At 51.5% G+C, this 21,620-nt stretch overlaps 2 protein-coding genes across 2 annotated transcripts; one reads left to right on the top strand and one right to left on the bottom strand.

The window, feature by feature from the left end:
* Positions 1-2,125: 2,125 nt before the first annotated feature.
* RUNDC1 (RUN domain containing 1) lies at positions 2,126-13,031 on the bottom strand. The gene is made up of 5 exons (XM_002719417.6): positions 12,451-13,031; positions 9,545-9,703; positions 5,613-5,811; positions 4,729-4,848; positions 2,126-4,312 (listed from the first exon to the last, which is right to left on the bottom strand). The coding sequence occupies exons 1-5, from the start codon at positions 12,946-12,948 to the stop codon at positions 3,447-3,449; spliced, it is 1,842 nt and encodes a 613-aa protein (XP_002719463.4). The 5' UTR covers positions 12,949-13,031; the 3' UTR covers positions 2,126-3,446.
* Positions 13,021-19,882, top strand: PTGES3L (prostaglandin E synthase 3 like). The gene is made up of 7 exons (XM_017348838.4): positions 13,021-13,443; positions 13,809-13,922; positions 14,007-14,073; positions 14,178-14,276; positions 17,192-17,281; positions 19,011-19,064; positions 19,488-19,882. The coding sequence occupies exons 1-7, from the start codon at positions 13,436-13,438 to the stop codon at positions 19,521-19,523; spliced, it is 468 nt and encodes a 155-aa protein (XP_017204327.2). The 5' UTR covers positions 13,021-13,435; the 3' UTR covers positions 19,524-19,882.
* The last annotated feature ends 1,738 nt before the right edge of the window (positions 19,883-21,620 follow it).

The raw sequence follows: 21,620 nt of genomic DNA on the forward strand, positions 1-21,620 counted from the left end.
AGAGAGAGAGACAGAGAGAAAGGTCTTCCTTTGCTGTTGGTTTACCCTCCAATGGCCGCCGCGGCTGGCGTGCTGTGACCGGCGCACCGCGCTGATCCGATGGCAGGAGTCAGGTACTTATCCTGGTCTCCCATGGGGTGCAGGGCCCAAGCACTTGGGCCATCCTCCACTGCACTCCCGGGCCACAGCAGAGAGCTGGCCTGGAAGAGGGGCAACCGGGACAGAATCCGGCGCCCCGACCGGGACTAGAACCCGGTGTGCCGGCGCTGCAAGGCGGAGGATTAGCCTAGTGAGCCGCGGGGCCGGCCAGTTTTTTTTTTAAAATAAGTATTTATTTATTTGAAAGGCCAAGTGACAGAGATCCTTGGAGCCAGCATTGTAGCTGGCATGGTCAGTTAAGGCGCCACTTGCAATGCTGGCATCCCATCCTGAGTGCCAGTTTAAGTCCCGGCTGCTCTGCTTCTGTCTCCTGCTAATGCACCTGGGAAGGCAGTGAGACTGTTCAAGTACTGGGGCCTCTGCCACCCACCAGAAGACCAGGACGGAGTTCCTGGCTCCAGGCTCAGCTCTGCTGCTGTAGCCATTTCAGGAGTAAATGACGGGATGAAGATCTCTCCTGTCAATCAGCCAAACAAATCTTTAAAATGAGGATAATACTGCTCCACATTACAAGTGATGAGAATTAAACTAGGATGACCTGGAATAAGATGTTTCCTATGGGGCAGGTGTTGTGGTGTGGCATTGGATGAGGTCTCGCCTCTGCGCCCCATCCAGCTTCCTGATGCACCTGGGAGACGGCAGATGATGGCCACCTGCGCGGGACCTGGAGTTCCCGGTTCCTGGCTTTAACTTGGCTGATCCCTGCTGTTGCATGCATCTGAGGAGTGAACCAGCAGATAGGATCTGTCACTCTGCCTTTCAACCACGTTTTTAAAAAGATTTATTTATTTATTTGAAAGGCAGAGTTACAAAGGTGGGGGGGGAGAGGGAGAGAGGGAGAGAGGAAGAGAGAGAGAGAAAGTCTTCCATCTGCTGGTTCATTCCCCAAATGGCTGCAATGGCCTGAGTGGAACTGACCTGAAGTCAGGAGCTAGGAGCTTCTTCCAGGTCTCCCATGCAGGTGCAGGGGCCCAAGGACTTGGGCCATCTTCCACTGCTTTCCCAGACCATAGCAGAGAGCTGAATCGGAAGTGAAGCAGCCAAGACTCAAACCAGCACCCATATGGGATGCCAGCACTGCAGCTATGCCACAGCACTGGCCCCTCAAACAAATTAATTAAAAAAATTGCTTCCTATGATGCAAACATAAAGATTTAACACGTTCGTTTTTGTGAGGATTAGAAAAATAGCAAGGGAGGGAAGAAGGGGATATCATTATGTTATTAGACTTGTGTCTATAAATCTGAATCTGTTAAAAACTAACTAAAAATTAAAATAAAAAATATAATACTGGGGTGATCTCAGGACTATGCTATATGTCTATACCAGTTAATACCCACCCTATGCTAATCAGACAAAAAATTTTTTTTAAATTATCTCTTTGAAAGGCAGAGAAAAATACATATAGACAGAGATAGCATCCATCTGCTGGTTCATTCCCCAAACAGCTTCAACAGCCAGGGCTGGGCTAGGCTAAAGCAAGGAGCCAGGAACTCTATCCTGGTCTCCCACATGGGTGACAGAGGCCCAAGCACTTGGGCTTTCGCTGCATTCCCAGGCTCTTTAGCAGGGAGCTGCATCAGGAGTGGAGCACCAGGGACTCAAACCAGCGCTGTGATATGGGGTCTAGTATTGCCAGGGGTGCCTTCACTCACTATGCCATGACACCAGCCCCAGACAAATGGATTTAAAAGTGACGATTTCAAAGCAGCATGTGTGGTGGCATCTGTTATAGGCAGGGGACTTAGGTCTGGGCAAGAGGCAATGGTAATGCCAAGGACGCATTTTTTTTGTTGAATTTGTTGACACCAAAAAATAAAAACCCAACACTACCACCACAAATTTGATTTGCTCCATGGCAGAAGACAGAGGACGCAGTCAGCTCTTGAAGAAAGACTGAGCCGGACCACACAGGCTGGTAAGACCACGAAAGGCTTGTAAACCGCAGCCAAGGAGCTCTACGGTCTTTGCAGAGCAACTACCAAAATACCAGGATTTTATTCGTCATTTCTCATAACATTTTACACCCATCCTGTCTCACAGGGAAGGCAGATTAATCTAAGGAAGTATCAATAACGCATCTTAAATAAGTAACATGTTCCTGAAAAGAATTAAGTTAAAATGCACCAGGTAACAGTGCAGATACAAAGTGCAGCTGGCAACTTAATACAGGACACCAATGCTGAATCGGTATCTTGCCCACCTGTGGTCAGTTCTGGAGCAGTACCTATGGTAAGCTGAATGACAAATGTGAACAAACAAGGCTGAAATACTGAGGGAGAACTCCGCCCCTGCTCTACAGTGATCTGACACAGTGCCAGGGCCAGCTGCAGTACCTATGGTGAGGTCAGACCCCCTCGGCCTCCGGGAACAAGGGGTGCCTGGCCGGTCACAACCCAGGAGCAATGCTGCAGCTGCCGAGGACACGGACTCATATGCAAAGCGAGTGGCAAGAATTCTCTCGATAAGCGGCTCTTGAGTACGTTCCACATCTAGCAAGACTGCGCCAGACTTGCTGGGAGTTGCACGAGAGTCTGCTTGCCGGAGGTCCCAGTACCAGGCACGGGCTCGCACTGCCAGTGAACAGCAAGACCACTGCCTGTGCCGTATGAAAAGCACTGCACTGTCAGCCAGATTTCTGTTCCCATGTCTACAAGAAAAGGGGCTCCTAGTACCATTGGCTTGTGGTTAACCCCTTAGAAACCTGTCCCCAGATATTCCTAGTTCACAGGCAGCCATGGAGCATCCCCCCTGAGCTTAGGGGAATCAGTCCACACAGAAGGAATTCATTCTGGCTTCAGGACTCTTATGCCTGCTTCAAGGGAAAGATGGCGGCTCCCAACTCTAACAGAAGCCTAAAGCTGAGTGTCTTCCCTGACGGGCAACTCACTCGTGTTCTCACTCACTGCCATAAAGAAAATGGTTAGACCAACCCAGGTTTTCTAAAAATCAGATGTGGCATGGTGAGCTGGGGCATCAGCTGTGTGCCATGATGGATTCCTGTAAGGCCCTACAACATGTGGATACCGTGGATTCCCACGTGGTTTCCCACGTGGAAACCATCGTTACACACTAGGACAGAACCTCTCCAACAGCAGGGTCTCCAGCACTTCTTTCCCGGGTGCTAAGTTGGTGGAGAAAACAGACTCTGCTCTTACTTGGCTGGCCACTCAGCAGGGTCTAGGGAAGCACGTCTTTAGCCCCTCCTCTGAGCCCTTGCTCCTGTCCTGAAGGCTGATGCATCTGTCTCTTCTGAGCAAGGTGCTGGTCTAGTCAGGGCACCCTCATTAAAAGGCATCTTTGATGTTCTTGAGCTGGCGCACGGCTAGGTCCACGGGGAGGCTGAACTTGAGGCTGCTGAGGCGACTGAGTAGGTTGAGGGCACTCTCAAAGCCGGTGTGGGCCATGTAGCTCCATGGCTGGTAGTGGGGCTCAATGAGAGAGCCTGACTTGCAGATGAGATTCATCCAGGACACCAGGCGCTGCTCATTCAGCGCCATGCACACCAGGGCCTTCAGCTCCGAGTCTGCACTGCGCTTGAAAGGGTCATGCTCTGTCAGCACCACGTGGATGGCCGTCAGCAGGCTCTGTTTGGGGGTCACAACAGCGCTTCCTGTAACAGGCAGGGCGAAGGACTGGGAGAGCTTCCGGGCTGGGGATTCCACGTATGCGCGGCCGTTCTTAGCATGGTAGTACTTTACAAAGAGCTCCCAGGGGTGCATGGCCTCGGGGGCTGAGGAGAAGGCTGGCAGCAAACAAGCAATGGGGGCCATGACGAGGCTCATCCCCGGGGAGGAGGCGTACAGTCCGTGGGCCAGCAGGTCCCTCACAGCCACGGTCAGCTCCTTCCGGACAGCCGTGGTCAGCTCATCCCTGCCTCCCAGAGAGAGCTCCTGGAGGTTGGCAGAGGTGATGACGTGGTCGCGCGGCTGGTGTCTCAAGGCCAGCTGCCTCACTCTGTCCACAGACACCTCCAGCCTCTTCAACAAGGGTGCATAGTCTCTGTCGGCCTGGCCCCTCTGCCACAGGGATTGAGGGATCTGGCCTGCGGTGCAACCAAACTGGCTAACAGCAAAGATCTGCAGCACTGCCAGCGCTCGCCGCATCAGGTGCAGCCCTGTCTCCCGGGCCCTCCTCACATCTTCTGCCTTCACTGCGGAGAAAAGACAATGGCTCCTCAGCGTGAGGCTGTGAAGGCACACAGGCGCACTCGACACACCCCAGCCCAGCCCAGCCCAGCCCAGGCCGGGCCTGCCAGCCACAGCACGGCTGCCACATGGCGGCAAGAGCTACCTACGGCGTGGCCGGACTTAGACCTTTGGTTAATCATGGCTGTACTGAGACAGAATTCACGTGCCAGATAATTCGCAGATTTAAAGTACACAATTCAGTGGTTGCTAGTGTTTTCAAAGTTTGCAGCCATTACTGCAATCAACTTTAAAATACTTTTCTCATCCCCCAAAAGAAACTGCACCTTCAGCGTTTCCCATCCCGTTTCTCCGTGAGCCCTCGGCAGTCCCGGCTCTGTTTTCTGCCCCGAGATCTGCCTGTCCTGGAAGCTGTACTTACTTTTGCTGTTTCCTGGAGGCAGCCTGCTGCTCCCCGTCCTGCTGGACCCATTTCCTGTCTTCCCGCTGGCCTTGCACTCGCACTGTCCACCACCCGTTTGCAAGGGGCTTCCCACTTCATCTGTGTTCAGAAGTTACAAAGAAGAGACATTCATTTAGCTCCTTTATGGCAAAGTTTTAAAGGACAGTTTTACATGCATGTATAAAAATAAAATATAAATTATGTATTTATTTGTAAGTCAGACTAACAGAGAGAGGTAGAGACAGAGATGAATCTTCCACCCCCTGGTTTACTGCCCAAATGGCCTAAGCTAGGAGCCTGGAACTCCACCCAGGTCTCCCATGTGGGTGGCGAGGGCTCAAGTACTTGTTGGGACGTCTTTTGCTGCTTTCCCAGGAGCATTGGCAGGGAGCTGGATTAGAAGTGGAACAGCTGGCACTGGCACTCTAATATGAAATTCCAGAATCCCAAGCAGCAGGTTAGCCCTCTGCACTACAATCCCAGGCCTGGAAAATATTAAATGGTGCCTGCCACATGACAAGAATTTTACAAATGCTTATATCTTATTTAATTGCATAAATGCTGATCGGCATATAGTAGTTGGCTCAATAAATATTTGCTAAGTGAATGACGCATGGACCATTCTAAGGTGAGGAGAGTTAAACTAAAGAGGTTACTAACCTGCTTGAGGAAGCCAGTAAGCGCCAGAACTGGGATTTTTAACTCTCTGGTTCTAAACCCCACATCCCTTCCATTCTGCCATGCTAACCAAGCTAATTAAACCTCTCACGGTATCAAAACTGGTACCTTTAGGTGTTAGTACTCAGGATAAACATGCGACTATGGTATGCGCCCACCCTTCTCTTCCCATCTCCTCCTCTGACCTTGAATGAAGTTGATGAACATCTCGAGGTCTCGGATCTGGGTTTTCAGCTGCTCAACCAACTGCTCTTTCACTCGGGCTGGGTTGACGATCTGAGCCACGGCTGCATCCACACGCTGACGGAGTTCTTCCATGGACAGGGAACTGATGTCCTCATTCAGATTCATGTCCAGCTTCTTTATGAGCTCATCTATGATCACCTGTTAAGATCATCTGCAATGAGCACACGCTTTGCGACATTCAGGGAGCGTGTCAGGTGGGAGGATAATCTATTTTATTTATTTATTTGAAAGGCAGTAGCCGGCGCCGTGGCTCAATAGGCTAATCCTCCACCTTGCGGCGCCGGCACACCGGGTTCTAGTCCCGGTTGGGGCGCCGGATTCTGTCCCGGTTGCCCCTCTTCCAGGCCAGCTCTCTGCTATGGCCAGGGAGTGCAGTGGAGGATGGCCCAGGTGCTTGGGCCCTGCACCCCATGGGAGACCAGGAAAAAGCACCTGGCTCCTGGCTCCTGCCAGGATCAGCGCGGTGCGCCGGCTGCAGCGGCGGCCATTGGAGGGTGAACCAACGGCAAAAGGAAGACCTTTCTCTCTCTGTCTCTCTCTCTCACTGTCCACTCTGCCTGTCAAAAAAAAAAAAAAAAAAAAAAAAAAAAAAAAAAAAAAAAAAAAAAAAAAAGAAAGGCAGAGAGAGAGGGGGAGAGACAGATCTTCCATCTACTAGTTCACTCCCTACAAAGGCCAGGGCTGGCTCAGGCCAAAGTCAAGAGCTTCATCCCAGTCTCCCATGTGGGTGCAAGGGCCCAGGGACCTGGGCTATCTTCTGCTGCCTTCCCACATCAGCAGGGAGCCGGATCAGAAGTAGAGCAGCTGGGACTGGAAGCGGCACCGATGCTGGCACTGCAGGCAGAGGCTTAACTCATTATGCCACACCAGCTCCAGAAGAATCTTTTTTTTTAAGTTTTGGCTTTTATCTTCTCTTTCCATTTTATTTATTTATTGAAAGGCAGAGTTACGGAGAGAAAGAGACAGAGAGGGAGATATGAGCAGAGAGATCTACCATCTACTGGTTCACACCCCACACAGCTGCAATAGCTGAGACTGGGCCAGGCCGAAGCCAAGTGCCAGGAGCTTCATCCCGGTCTCCCGCATGGGTGTAGGGGCCCAAGGACTTGGGTCATCTTCCATTGTTTTCCCAGGAGCATTAGCAGGGAGCTGGACTGAAAGTGGAGCAGCTGGGACTTGAACCACTGCCTACACGGGATACCGATGTGTTGCAGGCCGTGGCTTAACCCGCTGTGCTACAACACTGACCGGAAGGAGATTTTTTTTTTTTTTTTTTTTTTTTTTTTTGACAGGCAGAGTGGACAGTGAGAGAGAGAGACAGAGAGAAAGGTCTTCCTTTTGCCATTGGTTCACCCTCCAATGGCCGCCGCGGCTGGAGCCAGGAGCCAGGTGCTTTTCCTGGTCTCCCATGGGGTGCAGGGCCCAAGCACCTGGGCCATCCTCCACTGCACTCCCTGGCCACAGCAGAGGGCTGGCCTGGAAGAGGGGCAACCGGGACAGAATCCGGCGCCTCGACCGGGACTAGAACCCGGTGTGTCGGCGCCGCTAGGCGGAGGATTAGCCTAGTGAGCCGCGGCGCCGGCCCCGGAAGGAGATTCTTAACAAATTTTCTATCCTTATATGCAAATCAAACACACACACATCCAAATTTATGAGAGAAAACGGTGCCACTGCTGAGCAAGGGTAAATCCAGTATCTCTACTTCTCTATAGTAGTAACTCCTAGGTCTGCTCTGATAAAAATAGCTACTCTCACTCACTGTGAATTTTGTTTACTAAATGAATCACCTTTTAGTCAGGAGGCCAACAGTGTGACTAACCCAAATAGGTTGATAAGGGGCCGGCATTGCGTGCCTGTGACACGGTTCAACTCCCGGCTGCTCCACTTCTGATCCATCCTTGTTAATGCACCTGGGAAAGCAGGGGAGGATGGCCCAGATGCCTGGGCCCCCCTTACCCATGTGGGAGACCCAGAAGCTCCTGGCTTCAGAGCAGCAAAGTTCTGGTCATTGTGGCCATTTGGAGAGTGAACCAGTGGATGGAAGATCTGTCTCTCTCTGTAACTCTACCTTTCAATAAATAAATCTTAAACACATACACACGCAGAGACTGATGATACAAAAAAGCTTCATATTCTAGTCCCGGTCGGGGCACCAGATTCTGTCCCGGTTGCTCTTCTTCCAGTCCAGCTCTCTGCTGTGGAGGATGTGCAGTGGAGGATGGCCCAAGTGCTTGGGCCCTGCACCCACATGGGAGACCAGGAGAAGCACCTAGCTCCTGGCTTCGGATCAGCGTGGTGTGCCGGCTGCAGAATGCTGGCTGCAGTGGCCATCGGGGGGTGAACCAACAGAAAAAGGAAGACCTTTCTGTCTGTCTCTCTCTCACTGTCCACTCTGCCTGTCAAAAAAAAAAAAAAAAAAAAAAAGCAGCTTCATATTTAGTTCCTTAAAAGGCGTCCAAGAAATACAAAGGCATTTCAAAAAGTTTGTGGAAAATGGAATTAAAAGTTAATGTGGAAAAAAAAAATTCATGTGAATTTTTCATGGACTTCTTAATACTCCTATACTGATTTTTCTTAATTTATATTTTTTATTTTCTTTTTAAAGATTTATTTATTTATTTGAAAGGCAGAGTTACATAGAGCCAGAAGTAGAGAGAGAGGTCTTCCATCCATTGGTTCGCTCCCCAGATGGCCACAATGGCTGGAGCTGCACTGATCTGAAGCCAGGAGCCAGGAGCTTCTTCCAGGTCTCCCACATGAGTGCAGAGGCCCAAGGATCTGAGCCATCTTCCACTTCTTTCCCAGGCCATAGCAGAGAGCTGGATTGGAAGTGGAACAGCCAGGACTCGAACTGGCACCCATATGGGATGCCAATACTGCAGGTAGCAGCTTTACCTGCTGAGCCACAGCACCGGCCCCTTTCTTTTATTTCTTAAAGTAAGATTTATTTTATTGATAGGCAAAGCAACAGAGAGAGGGACAGATAGAGACAGACCTTCCATACATGTTTCATGCCTCAAATGGCTGCGACAGCTGGGGCTGGGCCAGGCCAAAGCCAGGAGCCAGGAGCCAGGAGCCAGGAACTGTATCCTGGTCTCTCTCACATGTGGCAGGAACCTAAGTTATTTGGGCCATCCTCGGTTGTCTTCCCAGGCGCAGCAGCAGGAAGCTGGATGGGAAGTGGAGTGGCCAGGACTCAAACTGGCACTCCAACATGGAATGCTGGCATCGTGAGGGGCAGCTTAACCTGCTGTGCCACAATACCAGCCCCTTCTTGTCCTCCTTATCCTCTGTTGTCCTACTCTACCAACTGAAGAAAAACTTCTAGAAAATATCAAGGCCCAAACAAACTAGTAACATTGCTGGGAACAATCTGAAGTCCAGGTGATGTAACTGCAGCCAATTCAGAAACACAGCCACATCACAGGAACACACACGGTAGGCTGCAGCTCTATCTACTGGCAGTGCCACCTGTCTACCTAGGTCTTACTTAAATAGATAGTGTTAATGTTGGTCTGGACTCCTGGAATATTTATCAAGTGGTAGTGAGTGGCAGAAAAAGCTAATTTACATTGTATCATGGGCACAAATAAATTGTTTTAGTGACCAAATGAAGGAAAGTTATTGTTATTATTGGTATTATATTGTTACTTCTATTAATAACAATAACTGCCAAAAAGAAAGAGCTCAATCATATTACAAAATTTTGGAAGCTGCGTTTTCCGTGTGAATAAAGAACGGGTCCCTTTGATTGAGGCCAGCACAGGGATTCTGGGTGAGGCTGAGGGAGAGGAGAGCTGGGAGCGGCTGTGCCAGGACCGCTGGGAGGGCCGAGCCCGGGCAGCAGAGGAGCCCTCCGGAGGCCGCTCACCCGCTGTCTTTCCAGGACCACAGACTGCGGCAAGGAGTCGTAGCTGCCCTCCTGGTAGGCAAACGTCTCCAGGTCATCCAGCTGGGTCTTGAGCTGCAGGATCAGCTTCTTCTGCTTCTCCCGCTGGGCTTCCAGGCGATCCCGCTTCTCCTGTTCACTCTGAGACAAGAAGACAGTGGGGTCTATTTCAGAGAAGAGAAACTCAGGGCCCGTGTTAAAATCCTTTCAAGCCAGCTATGACCAATAGAATAAAGTATCTCCGAATAATCCAAATGAAACACGCAATTCATAAGACAGGTTCAAAAGGAAGCATCATCGTTCATCCGGGGCAGTTTATTAACTGTGCGTTCTCTTTGACAATAGGGCCTTTTGTTAAGACTGCTTGTGTTTTTTTCAAGGTCCACTTAAGGGTAGAGACAACTTAGCCAAGGTATTCTCCCGGAATTAAACCTGCCAATCCGCATAGCCAATTACCACAGTAAAGCTTTGAATGCTTTGTGCAGCCCAAGCTGGTGAAAGAATGTACAGAAAAGCCAGTTTCAAATTCATAGCGTTTTCTTACGGTTCAAAGACCCTCCAGTCAGATCAAGCTGCTTCTGCAAAATCAGAAGAATCAAATGCAGGCTGCTGGCTGTGGGAAAAACAAAAAACAAAAAACAAAAACCCCAAAAGCCAACTGATGGGCCGAGGGGAGGTCGCAATGTTTCTGCTTGCTTTCCCAGACCACGAGTGCTCTTCTCATTGGCCACAGGGAGTTTCCGCGTGTAATTAAAAACCCTTCCCGAGGCGGAAGCCTGCCTGTTCTCACACACTGGTTCCTCCTGACCTTTCCGGAGGATCAAAAACAAAAAGCAAAACCAGTGACTCCCCTGAGGGTGTAGAGCTGCAGTTTAAACTAGAAGTCTGTACGGTTTTACATTTAACCTTAAAATAGTACTTACCAACCCCTCCAGAAGTAAGGTGTGAGAGAGAACAAATGAAAACAACAGATTAACGTTTGGCTCCAGCATTTACCTGAAAAGCAACTCTTGCTCCGGCCTGGCTCAACCAGAAAGCAAGGCTTTCCTCAGAGGGCCCCCAGCCTTCCCCACCTCTCCTGCAGGTGGCGCTGCAGCTGGGTCCCCCAGGCAGCACGGCTCACCTCGCACTGGGTACACACTCCCGTCACACTGTGCAGGATTCTGCCTCTCCTAGATAAGGACTCCTGCAGGATAAGGCTTGGACTTTGAACCCTCAACGCCACCTCCCTGCCTGGCATGGAGGGAGCTCTCAGGACACATTTGTTGCACAGAACAGCAGATCCAAACAGATCCTGCGACAGAACTTCTGGAACTAGCACAAGAAAACGTTGGGAAAATTTTAGAGGTTTTTTTTTTTTTTTTCTTTTTAATTTGAAAGGCAAGGTGACACAGAAAGAAAAGTGTTCCATCCGCTGGCTCACTCCCCAGTTGCTGGGGCTGAGACAGACTGAAACCAGGAGCCTGGAACTCCATTTGGGTCTCACATGTGGGAGACAGGGACCCAAGCACTTGGGCCTCAGTCCTTCCCTCCTAAGATGCATTATCAGGCATGAGTGGGAAACAGGGGCTAAGCAGCGCTCCCATATGGGATGTGGGTGCCCCAAGCAGCGGTTTAACTCCACAACACCTGCCCCCACCTTCCCCCCTTTCATCATATCCCAATGTTGGGAAGCCAAGGAAGAAAGAGGGCAGCCATAAATCCCGAGTCTGCCTTCATGACCTCGTCAGCTGAACGCTGGCTTGCCGTGGTAGCCACAGTACGCTATTTGCTGGACTGTAGTGTTAGAAGTTTCACAGGACAGAACAGTGAACTCCAGTGCGAGGCAGGTACAAACTCGGGTACGAAGTGAGGTAGGAGAAAATACTGGTTTAACAGTTTTGGAAGTGAGAAGCAAACCATTCAGCTCAGAGATGTCTCCTACTTTGTGCCCCCCGTTCACCCGTCAATGTAAGCACACAGGATTACAGCTCCTTTTATGTGGATCAAGCACTACTTTTTTCAGGGGTGGGGAACCCTTCTTCTGCCATTTGGGTGTTTATAACATCATTCGTGGGCCGTACAAAATTATCAACTTAAAAATTAGCCTGCTACAGGTTTATTGGATTCGGAGTCCCGCAGCGGGTGCCTTGGCAGGGGCCCGTGTGGTACACTGCCCTCAGCGTGTAAACGAACAAGGAAGAGGGCTACATCCACACAGAACCTTTGGCGCGGTTGGCTACAGGGACCTTATCCTTTCTAGTCCTTACGTCTGGCAATGTGAGGCGGCTGCTCTTTGTAGGAGCTGTGGGTACACGGAGAGAGGCAGAACAGTAAATAAGCGAGTTGATACCTGCTATGGGTAAATCGTGGCTAACTACCCCACGTGATCGTGAAGAAGGCCACGTGTGGGCGCAGAGAGAGCACGGCTAAATTCCTCCAGCGAGCTGTCGACGGCTGGGCACGCGCAGAGCCAAAGCCTGGATGGAAACTTTCCCGCAGTGTGGGGTGCACCTGCTCGCGTCGCTTCTCGGTGTGTGGGGAACAGAATCCACCTCGCCACGGAGACCAGAGACCACCGCTCGGAACCCAGCAGGATGGGCGAGCAGGCTGATGTCCCTTCCCCGGCCATTCCCCCCCACCCAGGGTCGGGGTGCCCGATCGGTACGCTCTCAGGGCCAAGCAGGCGGGGGCAGCGCTGCCTCGCTCGCTCACAGCTCCCCCGCGCCTCCTGCACACCTTCCGGGCACACCGCGCACCCTCAGGTTCCCAGGGCTCTGTCCCCTTGTCCCCGTCTCCGGTCTCCTGGTCTCCGACCCACGCCTTCTCACTATTTCTGCCTCCCGTCCGCGCCAGCATCCCAACTCCCCGCCTCCCATATCCCTCGGGGCCCCGTGCCAGCCGCTCACCGGGTCCTGGCCCCGCAGCCGTGGCCGGTCTCCCGGCAGCCCATCGCCCTCGTCGCTGGCAGGGTCTCCGGGCCCCTCGTAACCCAGGACGTGGGGGCAGCCGCGGAAGGCGAAGTCTTCGAGCTCGCGCAGCAGGCGCTGCTGCTCCGCGGGCGCCCCGCGCACCACCTGGCGCAAGCGGAACTGCACCTGCGCGAAGTGCGAGGACAGCGCGAGCAGTGCCGAGTCCAGCCGCCGCCGCTCGGCCCGCAGCCGCCTCAGCGTCCGGCCCGGCGAGTCCGGCGGGGATCCCGGGGCCGCGCCAGGCTCCTCGGCCGCCGCTTCTTCCGAGAAGGCAGGCGCCCCAGGCCCAGCCTCTGCCACCGCCCCCACGGGGGCCCAGCGCACCGCCTCGCACGGTGGCAGCGACTCCTCTTCCTCCTCTTCTACGTTCTTAGCCTTCGGCCCAGCGGCCGCCACCACAGTGACCGGCTCCGCAGCCGCCTCGGCAGCCGCCATCTTCCCGGAAACCCCGCTGCACGTCAGCCGCGCCCCTCGCTGCCATGGCAACGGCGCGCGGGCAGGGAACCCGGGCGGAGCGGTGGGTGGGGCCGGCCGTTCAGAGGTCCCTGAGGGCCGGTCTCTCCCGAGCCTTACTTCGGGCCAATAATGTTTTATCGAGAGTCTATGGAGCCCCGAATGCTACTCTTTGGGCCGAGTGGTGAATGAGGGCGGAACAAGCCATTGCCTGCCTGCACTGGGCGGTTGGGTCGTTCATTCCTGCTCTGTGCGTTTCTGGAGACCCCACGAGGCCGAGGGCTACAAGGATCATGCACGCCCACAGTCCCTCCCGATTGCAGATGCCTTGGCTGTCGAGCCGCGTTCCCCTTTCTCAATCCTTCCCCCCGACCATATAAGGCGCGGCAGCTGCTGCGGACGTCCCCGGGATCTAAAGATAGCGGCCCCTGCCTGGGACTCCAAAGGCCACCAGGGCCCCGGAGCCGCCATGGCACGGTGAGTGTGTGCGGCAGCATTACTCTCCGCGGCCCTTTTCCCCCTGGAAATTCCCTGCCCGTCCCGCGTCTGGTGCGTCTTTGCACCCTCCGGGCTCCGTGAGGCCCCAGGGGGAGCCCCAGACCCCACGGCGCGCGGGGAGCTGTGACTGGAATGTTCTCCCAGGCGCTAGCCTCGCACTTTGATTCCCGCCAGGTTCAGCCTCACCACATCCACTCCGTCACTTCCTTCTGTTCTCAGTTAGCTCCACCTTGACCGGACTTGGACATCAGATGTCCCTGTATTGTCCCCTGCCCCCACCTTTCCCAACTGCCCCAGACTTCCCTCTCGCAGCCCGCTGAAGCCCCCACCTGACCCCTCTTCAGGCAGCATGCCCGGACCCTGTGGTACGACAGGCCCAAGTATGTGTTCATGGAGTTTTGCGTGGAGGACAGCACCGATGTCCGTGTGCTCATTGAGGATCACCGCCTTGTGTTCAGGTAACCCCCTCTGGAGGCTCCAGCACCCCCTGAGCCTTCCCCTCGTGCGACTGCCCACACACCCGGTCTCCCCCGTCTCCTCAGCTGTAAGAATGCCGACGGGGTGGAGTTGTACAATGAGATTGAGTTCTATGCCAAGGTGAACTGCAAGGTAAGGGTGGCGGCACAGTGCGGTCTGGGTGGGAGGCTGCCCAGAGCACCTGGAGATTGGTTCTGCAACTCAGACTCTTCAGAGCGAGGCTGTTTGTCTGGCAGGACTCCCAAGATAAGCGCTCTAGCCGCTCCATTACTTGCTTTGTGAGAAAATGGAAGGAGAAGGTAGCCTGGCCCCGGCTCACCAAGGAGGACATCAAGGTGAGTGTCGGGAAGTGGCCTGCTCCTTCTGTGTTCCCGGTCCAGGTACCAGGGACCCAGTTAGGTCTGGGATTGCCCTTGCCTCCTCTCCAGCCAACATTGAATAACTCACCAGGTTTTGCCTATTTGACTTCCTAAATATATATATTTTAAAAGATTTATGGGGGCCAGCTCTGTGGCATAGTAGGTAAAGCCGTCACCTGCAGTGCAATATGGGCACTGGTTCAAGACCTGGCTGTTCCACTTCTGATCCAGCTCTCTGCTGTGGCCTGGGAAGGCAGTGGAAGATGGCCCAAGTGCTTGAGCCCCTGCACCCGTGTGGGAGACCTGGAGGAGGCTCCTGGCTCCTGGCTTCAGATCGGCCCTGCTCTGGCTTTTGTGGCCAATTGGGGAGTGAACCAGGGGATGAAAGACCTCTATCTCTGTCTCTGCTTGTATGTAACTCTGCCTTTCAAATCAATTAATCAAATTAATCAATCAATTTTTTTTTCTTTTTTTTTTTTTTTTTTTTTTTTTTTTTTTTTGACAGGCAGAGTGGACAGTGAGAGAGAGACAGAGAGAGAAAGGTCTTCCTTTGCCGTTGGTTCACCCTCCAATGGCCGCCGCTGCAGCCGGCGCACCGCGCTGATCCGATGGCAGGAGCCAGGATCCAGGTGCTTTTCCTGGTCTCCCATGGGGTGCAGGGCCCAAGCACCTGGGCCATCCTCCTCTGCACTCCCTGGCCATAGCAGAGGAAGAGGGGCAACCGGGACAGAATCCGGCGCCCCGACCGGGACTAGAACCCAGTGTGCCGGCGCCGCAAGGTGGAGGATTAGCCTATTGAGCCATGGCGCCGGCTCAAATTAATCAATCAATTTAAATTTAATTAAATTAATGAGATAAATTAGATTAAATCTTTAAAAAAAGATTTATGTATTTGAAAGGCAGAAGAGAGAGAGATATCTTCTGTCCTGTGGTTCACTCACCAAATGACTGCAACAGCCAGGGCTGGGCCAGGCTACAGTTAGGAGCAAGGAACTCCATCTGGATCTGCCAGGTGGGTGGCAGGAACCCAAGCACTTGGGCCATCATCAGCTGCCTCCAGGTGCGTTAGCCGGGAGCAGGATCCCTGCACAGAGTAGCTGTCACTTGAAGTAGCACTCAGATGTGGGATGCAGACGACCTAAGCAGCGGCTTAGCCTTCTGTGACCGCTCAAATATATTTGAGTCATTACTTCATTTCTTCCTAGTTCAGACCTCACCTACGAAGGTTTGCTGGAGGGTTTGTTCATATGTTGGTCCCACCCAATCCTTCCTCTGCGTTGTCCCCAGCATGTTCTGTCTAAAACATGCACTTGACCTTGTCACTTTCCCACTTAACACCTTCAGTGAGGGTTGGACAGTGTGGCGGAGTGGATCAAGCCGCCACTTGGGATGGCTGTATCCCACTTTGGAATGTTGGTTTGAGTCCCAGTTAATCTGCTTCCAAACCAACTTCCCGTTAATGTGCCTGGGAAAGTAGCAAGAGATGACCAAAGTCCTTGGGTCCTTGCCATCAGTGTGGGAGACCCAGATACGTTTTCAGGCTTCTGGCTTTGGCTTCAGAAGCCCCAGCTGCTGCTGGCATTTGGGGAGTGAACCAGCAGATGGATCATCTTTCTCGCTGACTCTCCGTCTCTCTCTCTGTCTCTTTACCTTTTGAATCAATAAGTAAATTATATATGTACTTATTTATATATATTTATGCATATATATGCTTATATATATTTTAAAGACCTTTCAATGACTTTTTCTCCTCTGAAGGTTGAAAAATGACCACCTGCTGGTTGGACCTGGCTCTCTAGTTTGTTTTAGCAATTTTCACAATGTTAACAATTACTTTGTTTGCTGACGTTTACGATTTTTGATTAGTCACTGACACTGTAAAATGTGAACTTTTCACCGGAGAGTCTAGATTTTTGACTTCAAGGTCTTTGAAACTGGGAGAATTTGGCCCTGATGGTATAGATTCCCAGATGCCTGGGCGGAAGCTTTACACAGGGCATGTGCTCCCCCCTCTTTGATCCTTTTCGGTGCCTCCCTGGCTCTTTTCGGCTTTTGCACTTGTGACTCCTGTCCTGTAGGTGAAGCCCAAGCACTACTGCATGATACACAAGCTCATCGCAAGCTGTTTGCCTCAAACTTTGCATTCCAGCCACGGCAAGCTGCGCTCAGCTCTTTTGCACAGACCAACTAACTGTATCTTTGCTCAAGCTGTGGCTTCTTCCTAGGCCACCGTCACCACTACCGTCATCCTCCTAGCCTCCGTGTATATGTCAAGGCCCTGATGCTGTAAGAAACCTGAGTTCCCGGAACTCCCTTCTGGGTCCCCAGGATGGCCTCTGTATAGCCTCACTACCACACCGTCGTACAATGACTTATTAGCGAATATCTCCCTCCTCACTTACTTCCTGGTGGCTGGGACGGCGTGATAAACATTATGATAGTCTTAATGCCAAGCTCAGAGTCTGGCCCATAGCGTATGATCAGAAAATATCTGTTAAATGAATGTCTGAATAACGTCTTGTCTGTAAAAATGTGGGAACTTTGGAACATGGGCCTGAGAGGGTTGTCTCTGCTTCCAAGGAAGGCGCTTCTTTGCCCTGCTTGGCTGATGCGTGTGATGCTTTAGGATCCACCTTTCCACATGTGACGTCTGCTCCTAGAGGGCAGAACCTCTATGCTTTTCCAGACCCTACCATGCCTGGTGCTTGGCACTTAGTGAGTTCCTGGCTCGTGTTTGTGGGTCGCGATGTGACATGGCAGCCTGGTGGGGTTGATGAGAGCGGTGCTGTTGGGAGGACTGCACCCTCACTGGCCCTCTTCCCCCCCACACCCCGCTATGTACACACCCATGCTCCTCCTCCTGGCTGTGACGCCTGTGCTTCCTCCTGCAGCCAGTGTGGCTCTCTGTAGACTTTGATAACTGGAGAGACTGGGAAGGGGATGAAGAGGTGGAGCTGGCGCAAGTGGAACACTATGCAGAGGTAGGTGAGAGGGCACCTGCTGTTTCTGCCCATTTTGATCGTTGTGTCTGTCTCTACCCCCGTGTCTCCGGAGGACTGGCATCAGGGCCAGGCGGGCTAGCAGTTCTGTGTATATTTTCCCCCATATTTTGTGTAGTGTTTGTTCAGTAGGGATGAGAGGAGTGCATAGGAGTGAAATTCACATACCTAGATTTCCTTACTATTCACGGCATAGAGCTACGTTCTAAAAAGGTTTGACAAAACCTTTCCCACTTTTCTGTCATTGCTGTTCTTTCTTCTGCTTTCCTTGTGTTCTTATTTCTTCCCAAGCCAGATAGCAGCATGGGAAGTTGACAGCAGGCAGTACTCACATTCACATCAGGGTGGTGTTTGGTGTAGCAGTTAAGGCGCAGTTAAGGAGCCTGCGTCCCATACCACAGTGCCCGGGTCTCAGTCCTGGCCCTGCTGCCTGATTCCAGCTTCCTCCCAGTGTGCACCCTGAGGGGGGCAGTGATGGCTCAAGTGGTTGGGTCCCTAACGCCCACATGGGAGACCTGGATTGGGTTCTTGTCTCCTAGCTTTGGCCTCATCCACCTCAGACCATTGTAGGCATTTGGGGAATGAATCAGCAGATAGGAGTCCTCTCTTTCTTTCACACTCTCTTTGTCTCTCTGCCTTTTATGTAGATGAAAACTAGGGGTGGGCATTGTGGTACAGTGGGATGAGCCACCATTTGGATTACCTGCATCTGGTATCAGAGTGCCTGGCATTGAGTCCTGCCTCTGCTGCTTCTTCTTTTTTAAATATTTATTTTATTTATTTGAAAGACAGAGTTACAGAGAGAGACAGAGACAGAAAGAGAGAGAGTGAGAGAGATGTCTTCCATCCACTGGTTCACTCCCCAAATAGCTGCAATGGCCAGAGATGAGCCAATCTGAAGCCAGGGGCCAGGAGTTTCCTCCGGGTCTCCCACATGCATGCAGGGGCCTAAGGACTTGGGCCATCCTTCTCTGCTTTCCCAGGGCATTAGCAGGGAGCTGGATCAAAGTGGAGTAGCCAGGTCTTGAACTGGCGCCCATATGGGATGCTGGCACTGCAGGCCAGAGCTTTAACCTGCTGTGCCACAGCACCAGCCCCTTCCTTTGCTTCTAATCCAGCTTCCTGCTCATGTGTGCCTGGGAAGGCAGCAGAAGATGGGTCAAGCTCAATTAGTTGGGTCCTGATTCCCAAAATGTAGGACTGGGGTGGAGTTCCTGGCTCCTGGCTTCAGCCTGACCCATCCCAGGCGGTTGTGGACATTTGGAGAGTGAACCAGTGCATGAAATCTCTTTCTCTCCCTCTATTGCTTTGCCTTTAAAATAAACAAAAATAAATGAACTTTAAATAAATAAATTTAAATTAAAAAAAAGAAATTCGTACCAGAAAATAAGTAACCAATTCCCAATAAATTGAACCTTGTCATGTGTTATTTGGCTTCAGAATTTCAGCTAGGATTTATTTACGTTACAAAAATACTAAGAGACCCCAGTCTGTATTAGTGACGAGGGTGCACTGTGTGGATGTGTGTTTAAATTTCCTCTTGAGAAGGGGATTAATTGACTTTTCTCCAATTCATTCCAGTGGTGTCCTAGGGCCTTTGCAAATGGGAGCAGTAGCCCGGCTGGCTGCAGCTGGGAACCTCCCCTGCGCCCTCAGGATGCAGATTGCTTTCCGCAGCCGCTTCTGTCTGACTCTTTTCCCTTCCCTCTAGCTTTTGAATAAGGTCAGCACCAAGAGAGCGCCCCCCACCATGGATGACCTGGATGTAAGTAAAGTCTCCCCGGCATCGTTGGCTTGTTTTTAACCCTTAGAAACAGCACACTGGAGAGCTCCTGCCCCGGTCCTTAGTGCACAGCAGTTCTCGGTGCCTGTTAACTCAGTTTAACACAAGAGGCTTTAGAAAACGCAGAAGGGACCCTTGGCTTCCCTCGCCCCCCTGCTTCCCCATGCTGGGGCAGGCCTGGCCCGGCTGAGTGCCTTCGCTACTGTAGGGAGCAGAGGCATAAGCGGAAGCTCAGACTAAATGAGGCATGACGGAGTACTGCTCACTGCGGGCCCTTGTGTGTTGTCTGAGGGTGAAACCCTCCCGTATCAGCGTCCTAGGAGGCTGTGTGGTTCAGAAAATCACGAAAGGATGACCCGAGTCTTCCCTCCTCGCAGAGCTCATGTGTACTTTGTCTCCCCCCAGGATGATTCTGACAGTGCCGACGCACCAAGTACCTGACCGTGTGCCAGCAGAGCTGGAGCAGAGGGCTCTGAAAAGCCAGGGTTGGGGCCTGTGTGAGCTCTTCACCCCAAGGGCCTCTGGGATCGCTGCTCTTTAGCAAGGGTCCCCCCTCGCACTTCCTGTTGTCTTCAGAGGCACTGGGCTTGGGCACTGCATCGGATGGCTGGTGGGCGCCTGGTCTCCTCTTAATCCACTTAGAGTCTCTGTGCTGGGGCTGCTCCATTGTTCCACTATTTGGTGTACACAGCTGTGCAAAAGCCAAAGAAGAAAGAAGAAAGGTGGATGATAACAAATCTCTCGTGTGCATGTGTGTGGCAGAGGAACAAGTGGGTGATAATAAATGTGCAGGAGCTGTCTGTCTGGTCTGCACTTGTCTTTCCTGGGAGCGAGGCTTTTCCCTCTCTAGGGTTCCTCTCAAGGGGGGGGGCGGGTTTCAAAAGTCTGAGCTTTCACCATTGAGGCTGGAGGAAGAGTGATGTTGCAGACAGACTTGTAACCACACTGGGGGACTTCCTCTCGCCCAGATCTGCGCTCTGATTTCTCGTAGCTAGTACTGTCATCCCTCGGACCACCCAAGCTGGCTTCCTGCACGCTCCAGAAATCTCTTCATAATTTTCTTTAATGTCTGCGTGTTTATTCCTCCTACAACAGCCACTTTACCCATCCACATTTCTTGAGTGCCTGATGTGTACAAAGCACTGTGACTTAAACAAGATGCAGTACCCACAGACTCTGCTCTGGAACGCGCGGAAAGTACTGGCATTTACTGGAAAAGTGAACTTTGAAACTTACGTAAGCTGGATATGACATAGCTTAAAAAATAAACTTATGTAGAAGGGTATAACATTTTCCTTTAAAGATTTATTTTATTTGAAAGGCAGAGTTCCAGAGAGAGAGAGGGAGGGAGGGAAATAAAGAACGATAAAGATATAAAATGTAAAACAAAATTTGCAGTATCTTAGTTGGGACCTGATAAAACTGTTAACGGTTTTATCTGCTACATACTAGAGTGTATTATAATACAATATCATAGGGCCCACGCTGTGGCGTAGTGGTTAAGTCTGCCGCCTGCAGTGCCACCATCCAATTTGGGTGCTGGTTCTAGTCCTGGCTGCTCCACTTCTGATCCAGCTCTCTGCTATGGCCTGGGAAAGTGGTAGAAGATGGACTAAGTCTTTGGGCCTCTGCACCTGTGTGGACAACCTGGAAGAAGCTCCTGGCTCCTGGCTTCGGACAGCCCAGCTCCGGCCATTGCAACCAATTGGGGAGTGAACCAGTGGATGGAAGACCTCTCTCTCTCTCTCTGCCTTTCCTTCTCTCTCTGTGTAACTCTGGCTTTCAAATAAATAAATAAATCTTTAAAAAAAATACAATACCATGCCTATGATGACAGTGTCCTGTGCCACAATTTCCATAATATTTATAATTTATATAGTTATGACATAATCACACATAGAACATAGGGAGAATAAATATGCAGTAGCATGTATTAGTGTACAGAAATCTGATACATACAAGCAGCGGGAATGTGTGTGTGCAGCTGGAGTCTGCGTACGTCTTGCCTGTGCTGTTTGCACTGCATTCAGTCATGGGTTGTATAACGACAGTCCCGTCCATGGCTAGATTTACCACGGCGGTCTCATAAATGATATTGCCTACTGCCGTCATAACCGTCTTACTTTGTGTAAGTACACTGTGTGATGTTTGCACAAGGAAGAACTCCCCTAACGACACGTTTCTCAGAACATATCCCCTTTGCTGAGTGGCATGTGCTTGTATTGAAGGTCTTTCCAAATCAGCACACATAGAGCTTGTTTTTTTTTTTTTTTTAATAAACTTCATGAGGTTTACTTATCTATTTATTTGAAAGGCAGATTGACATAGAGGAAGTGGTAGAGATCTTCCATTTGCTGGTTCATTCTTCAAATGGTTGCAACATCCAGAACTAGGCCACACTAAAGCCAGGAGCCAGGAGCTCCATCCAGATCTTGTGTGTGGATGGAAGGGACCCAAATAGTTACGCCACCCCCTGCTGCCTCCCAGGCACATGAGCAGGAAACTGGATGGGAAACAGAGGCAGGACTCAAATCCAGC

This window comes from Oryctolagus cuniculus, chromosome 17, assembly GCF_051225735.1.
Source record: "Oryctolagus cuniculus isolate XC-2025 breed Fujian yellow rabbit chromosome 17, ASM5122573v1, whole genome shotgun sequence".
Lineage (NCBI taxonomy): Eukaryota > Metazoa > Chordata > Mammalia > Lagomorpha > Leporidae > Oryctolagus > Oryctolagus cuniculus.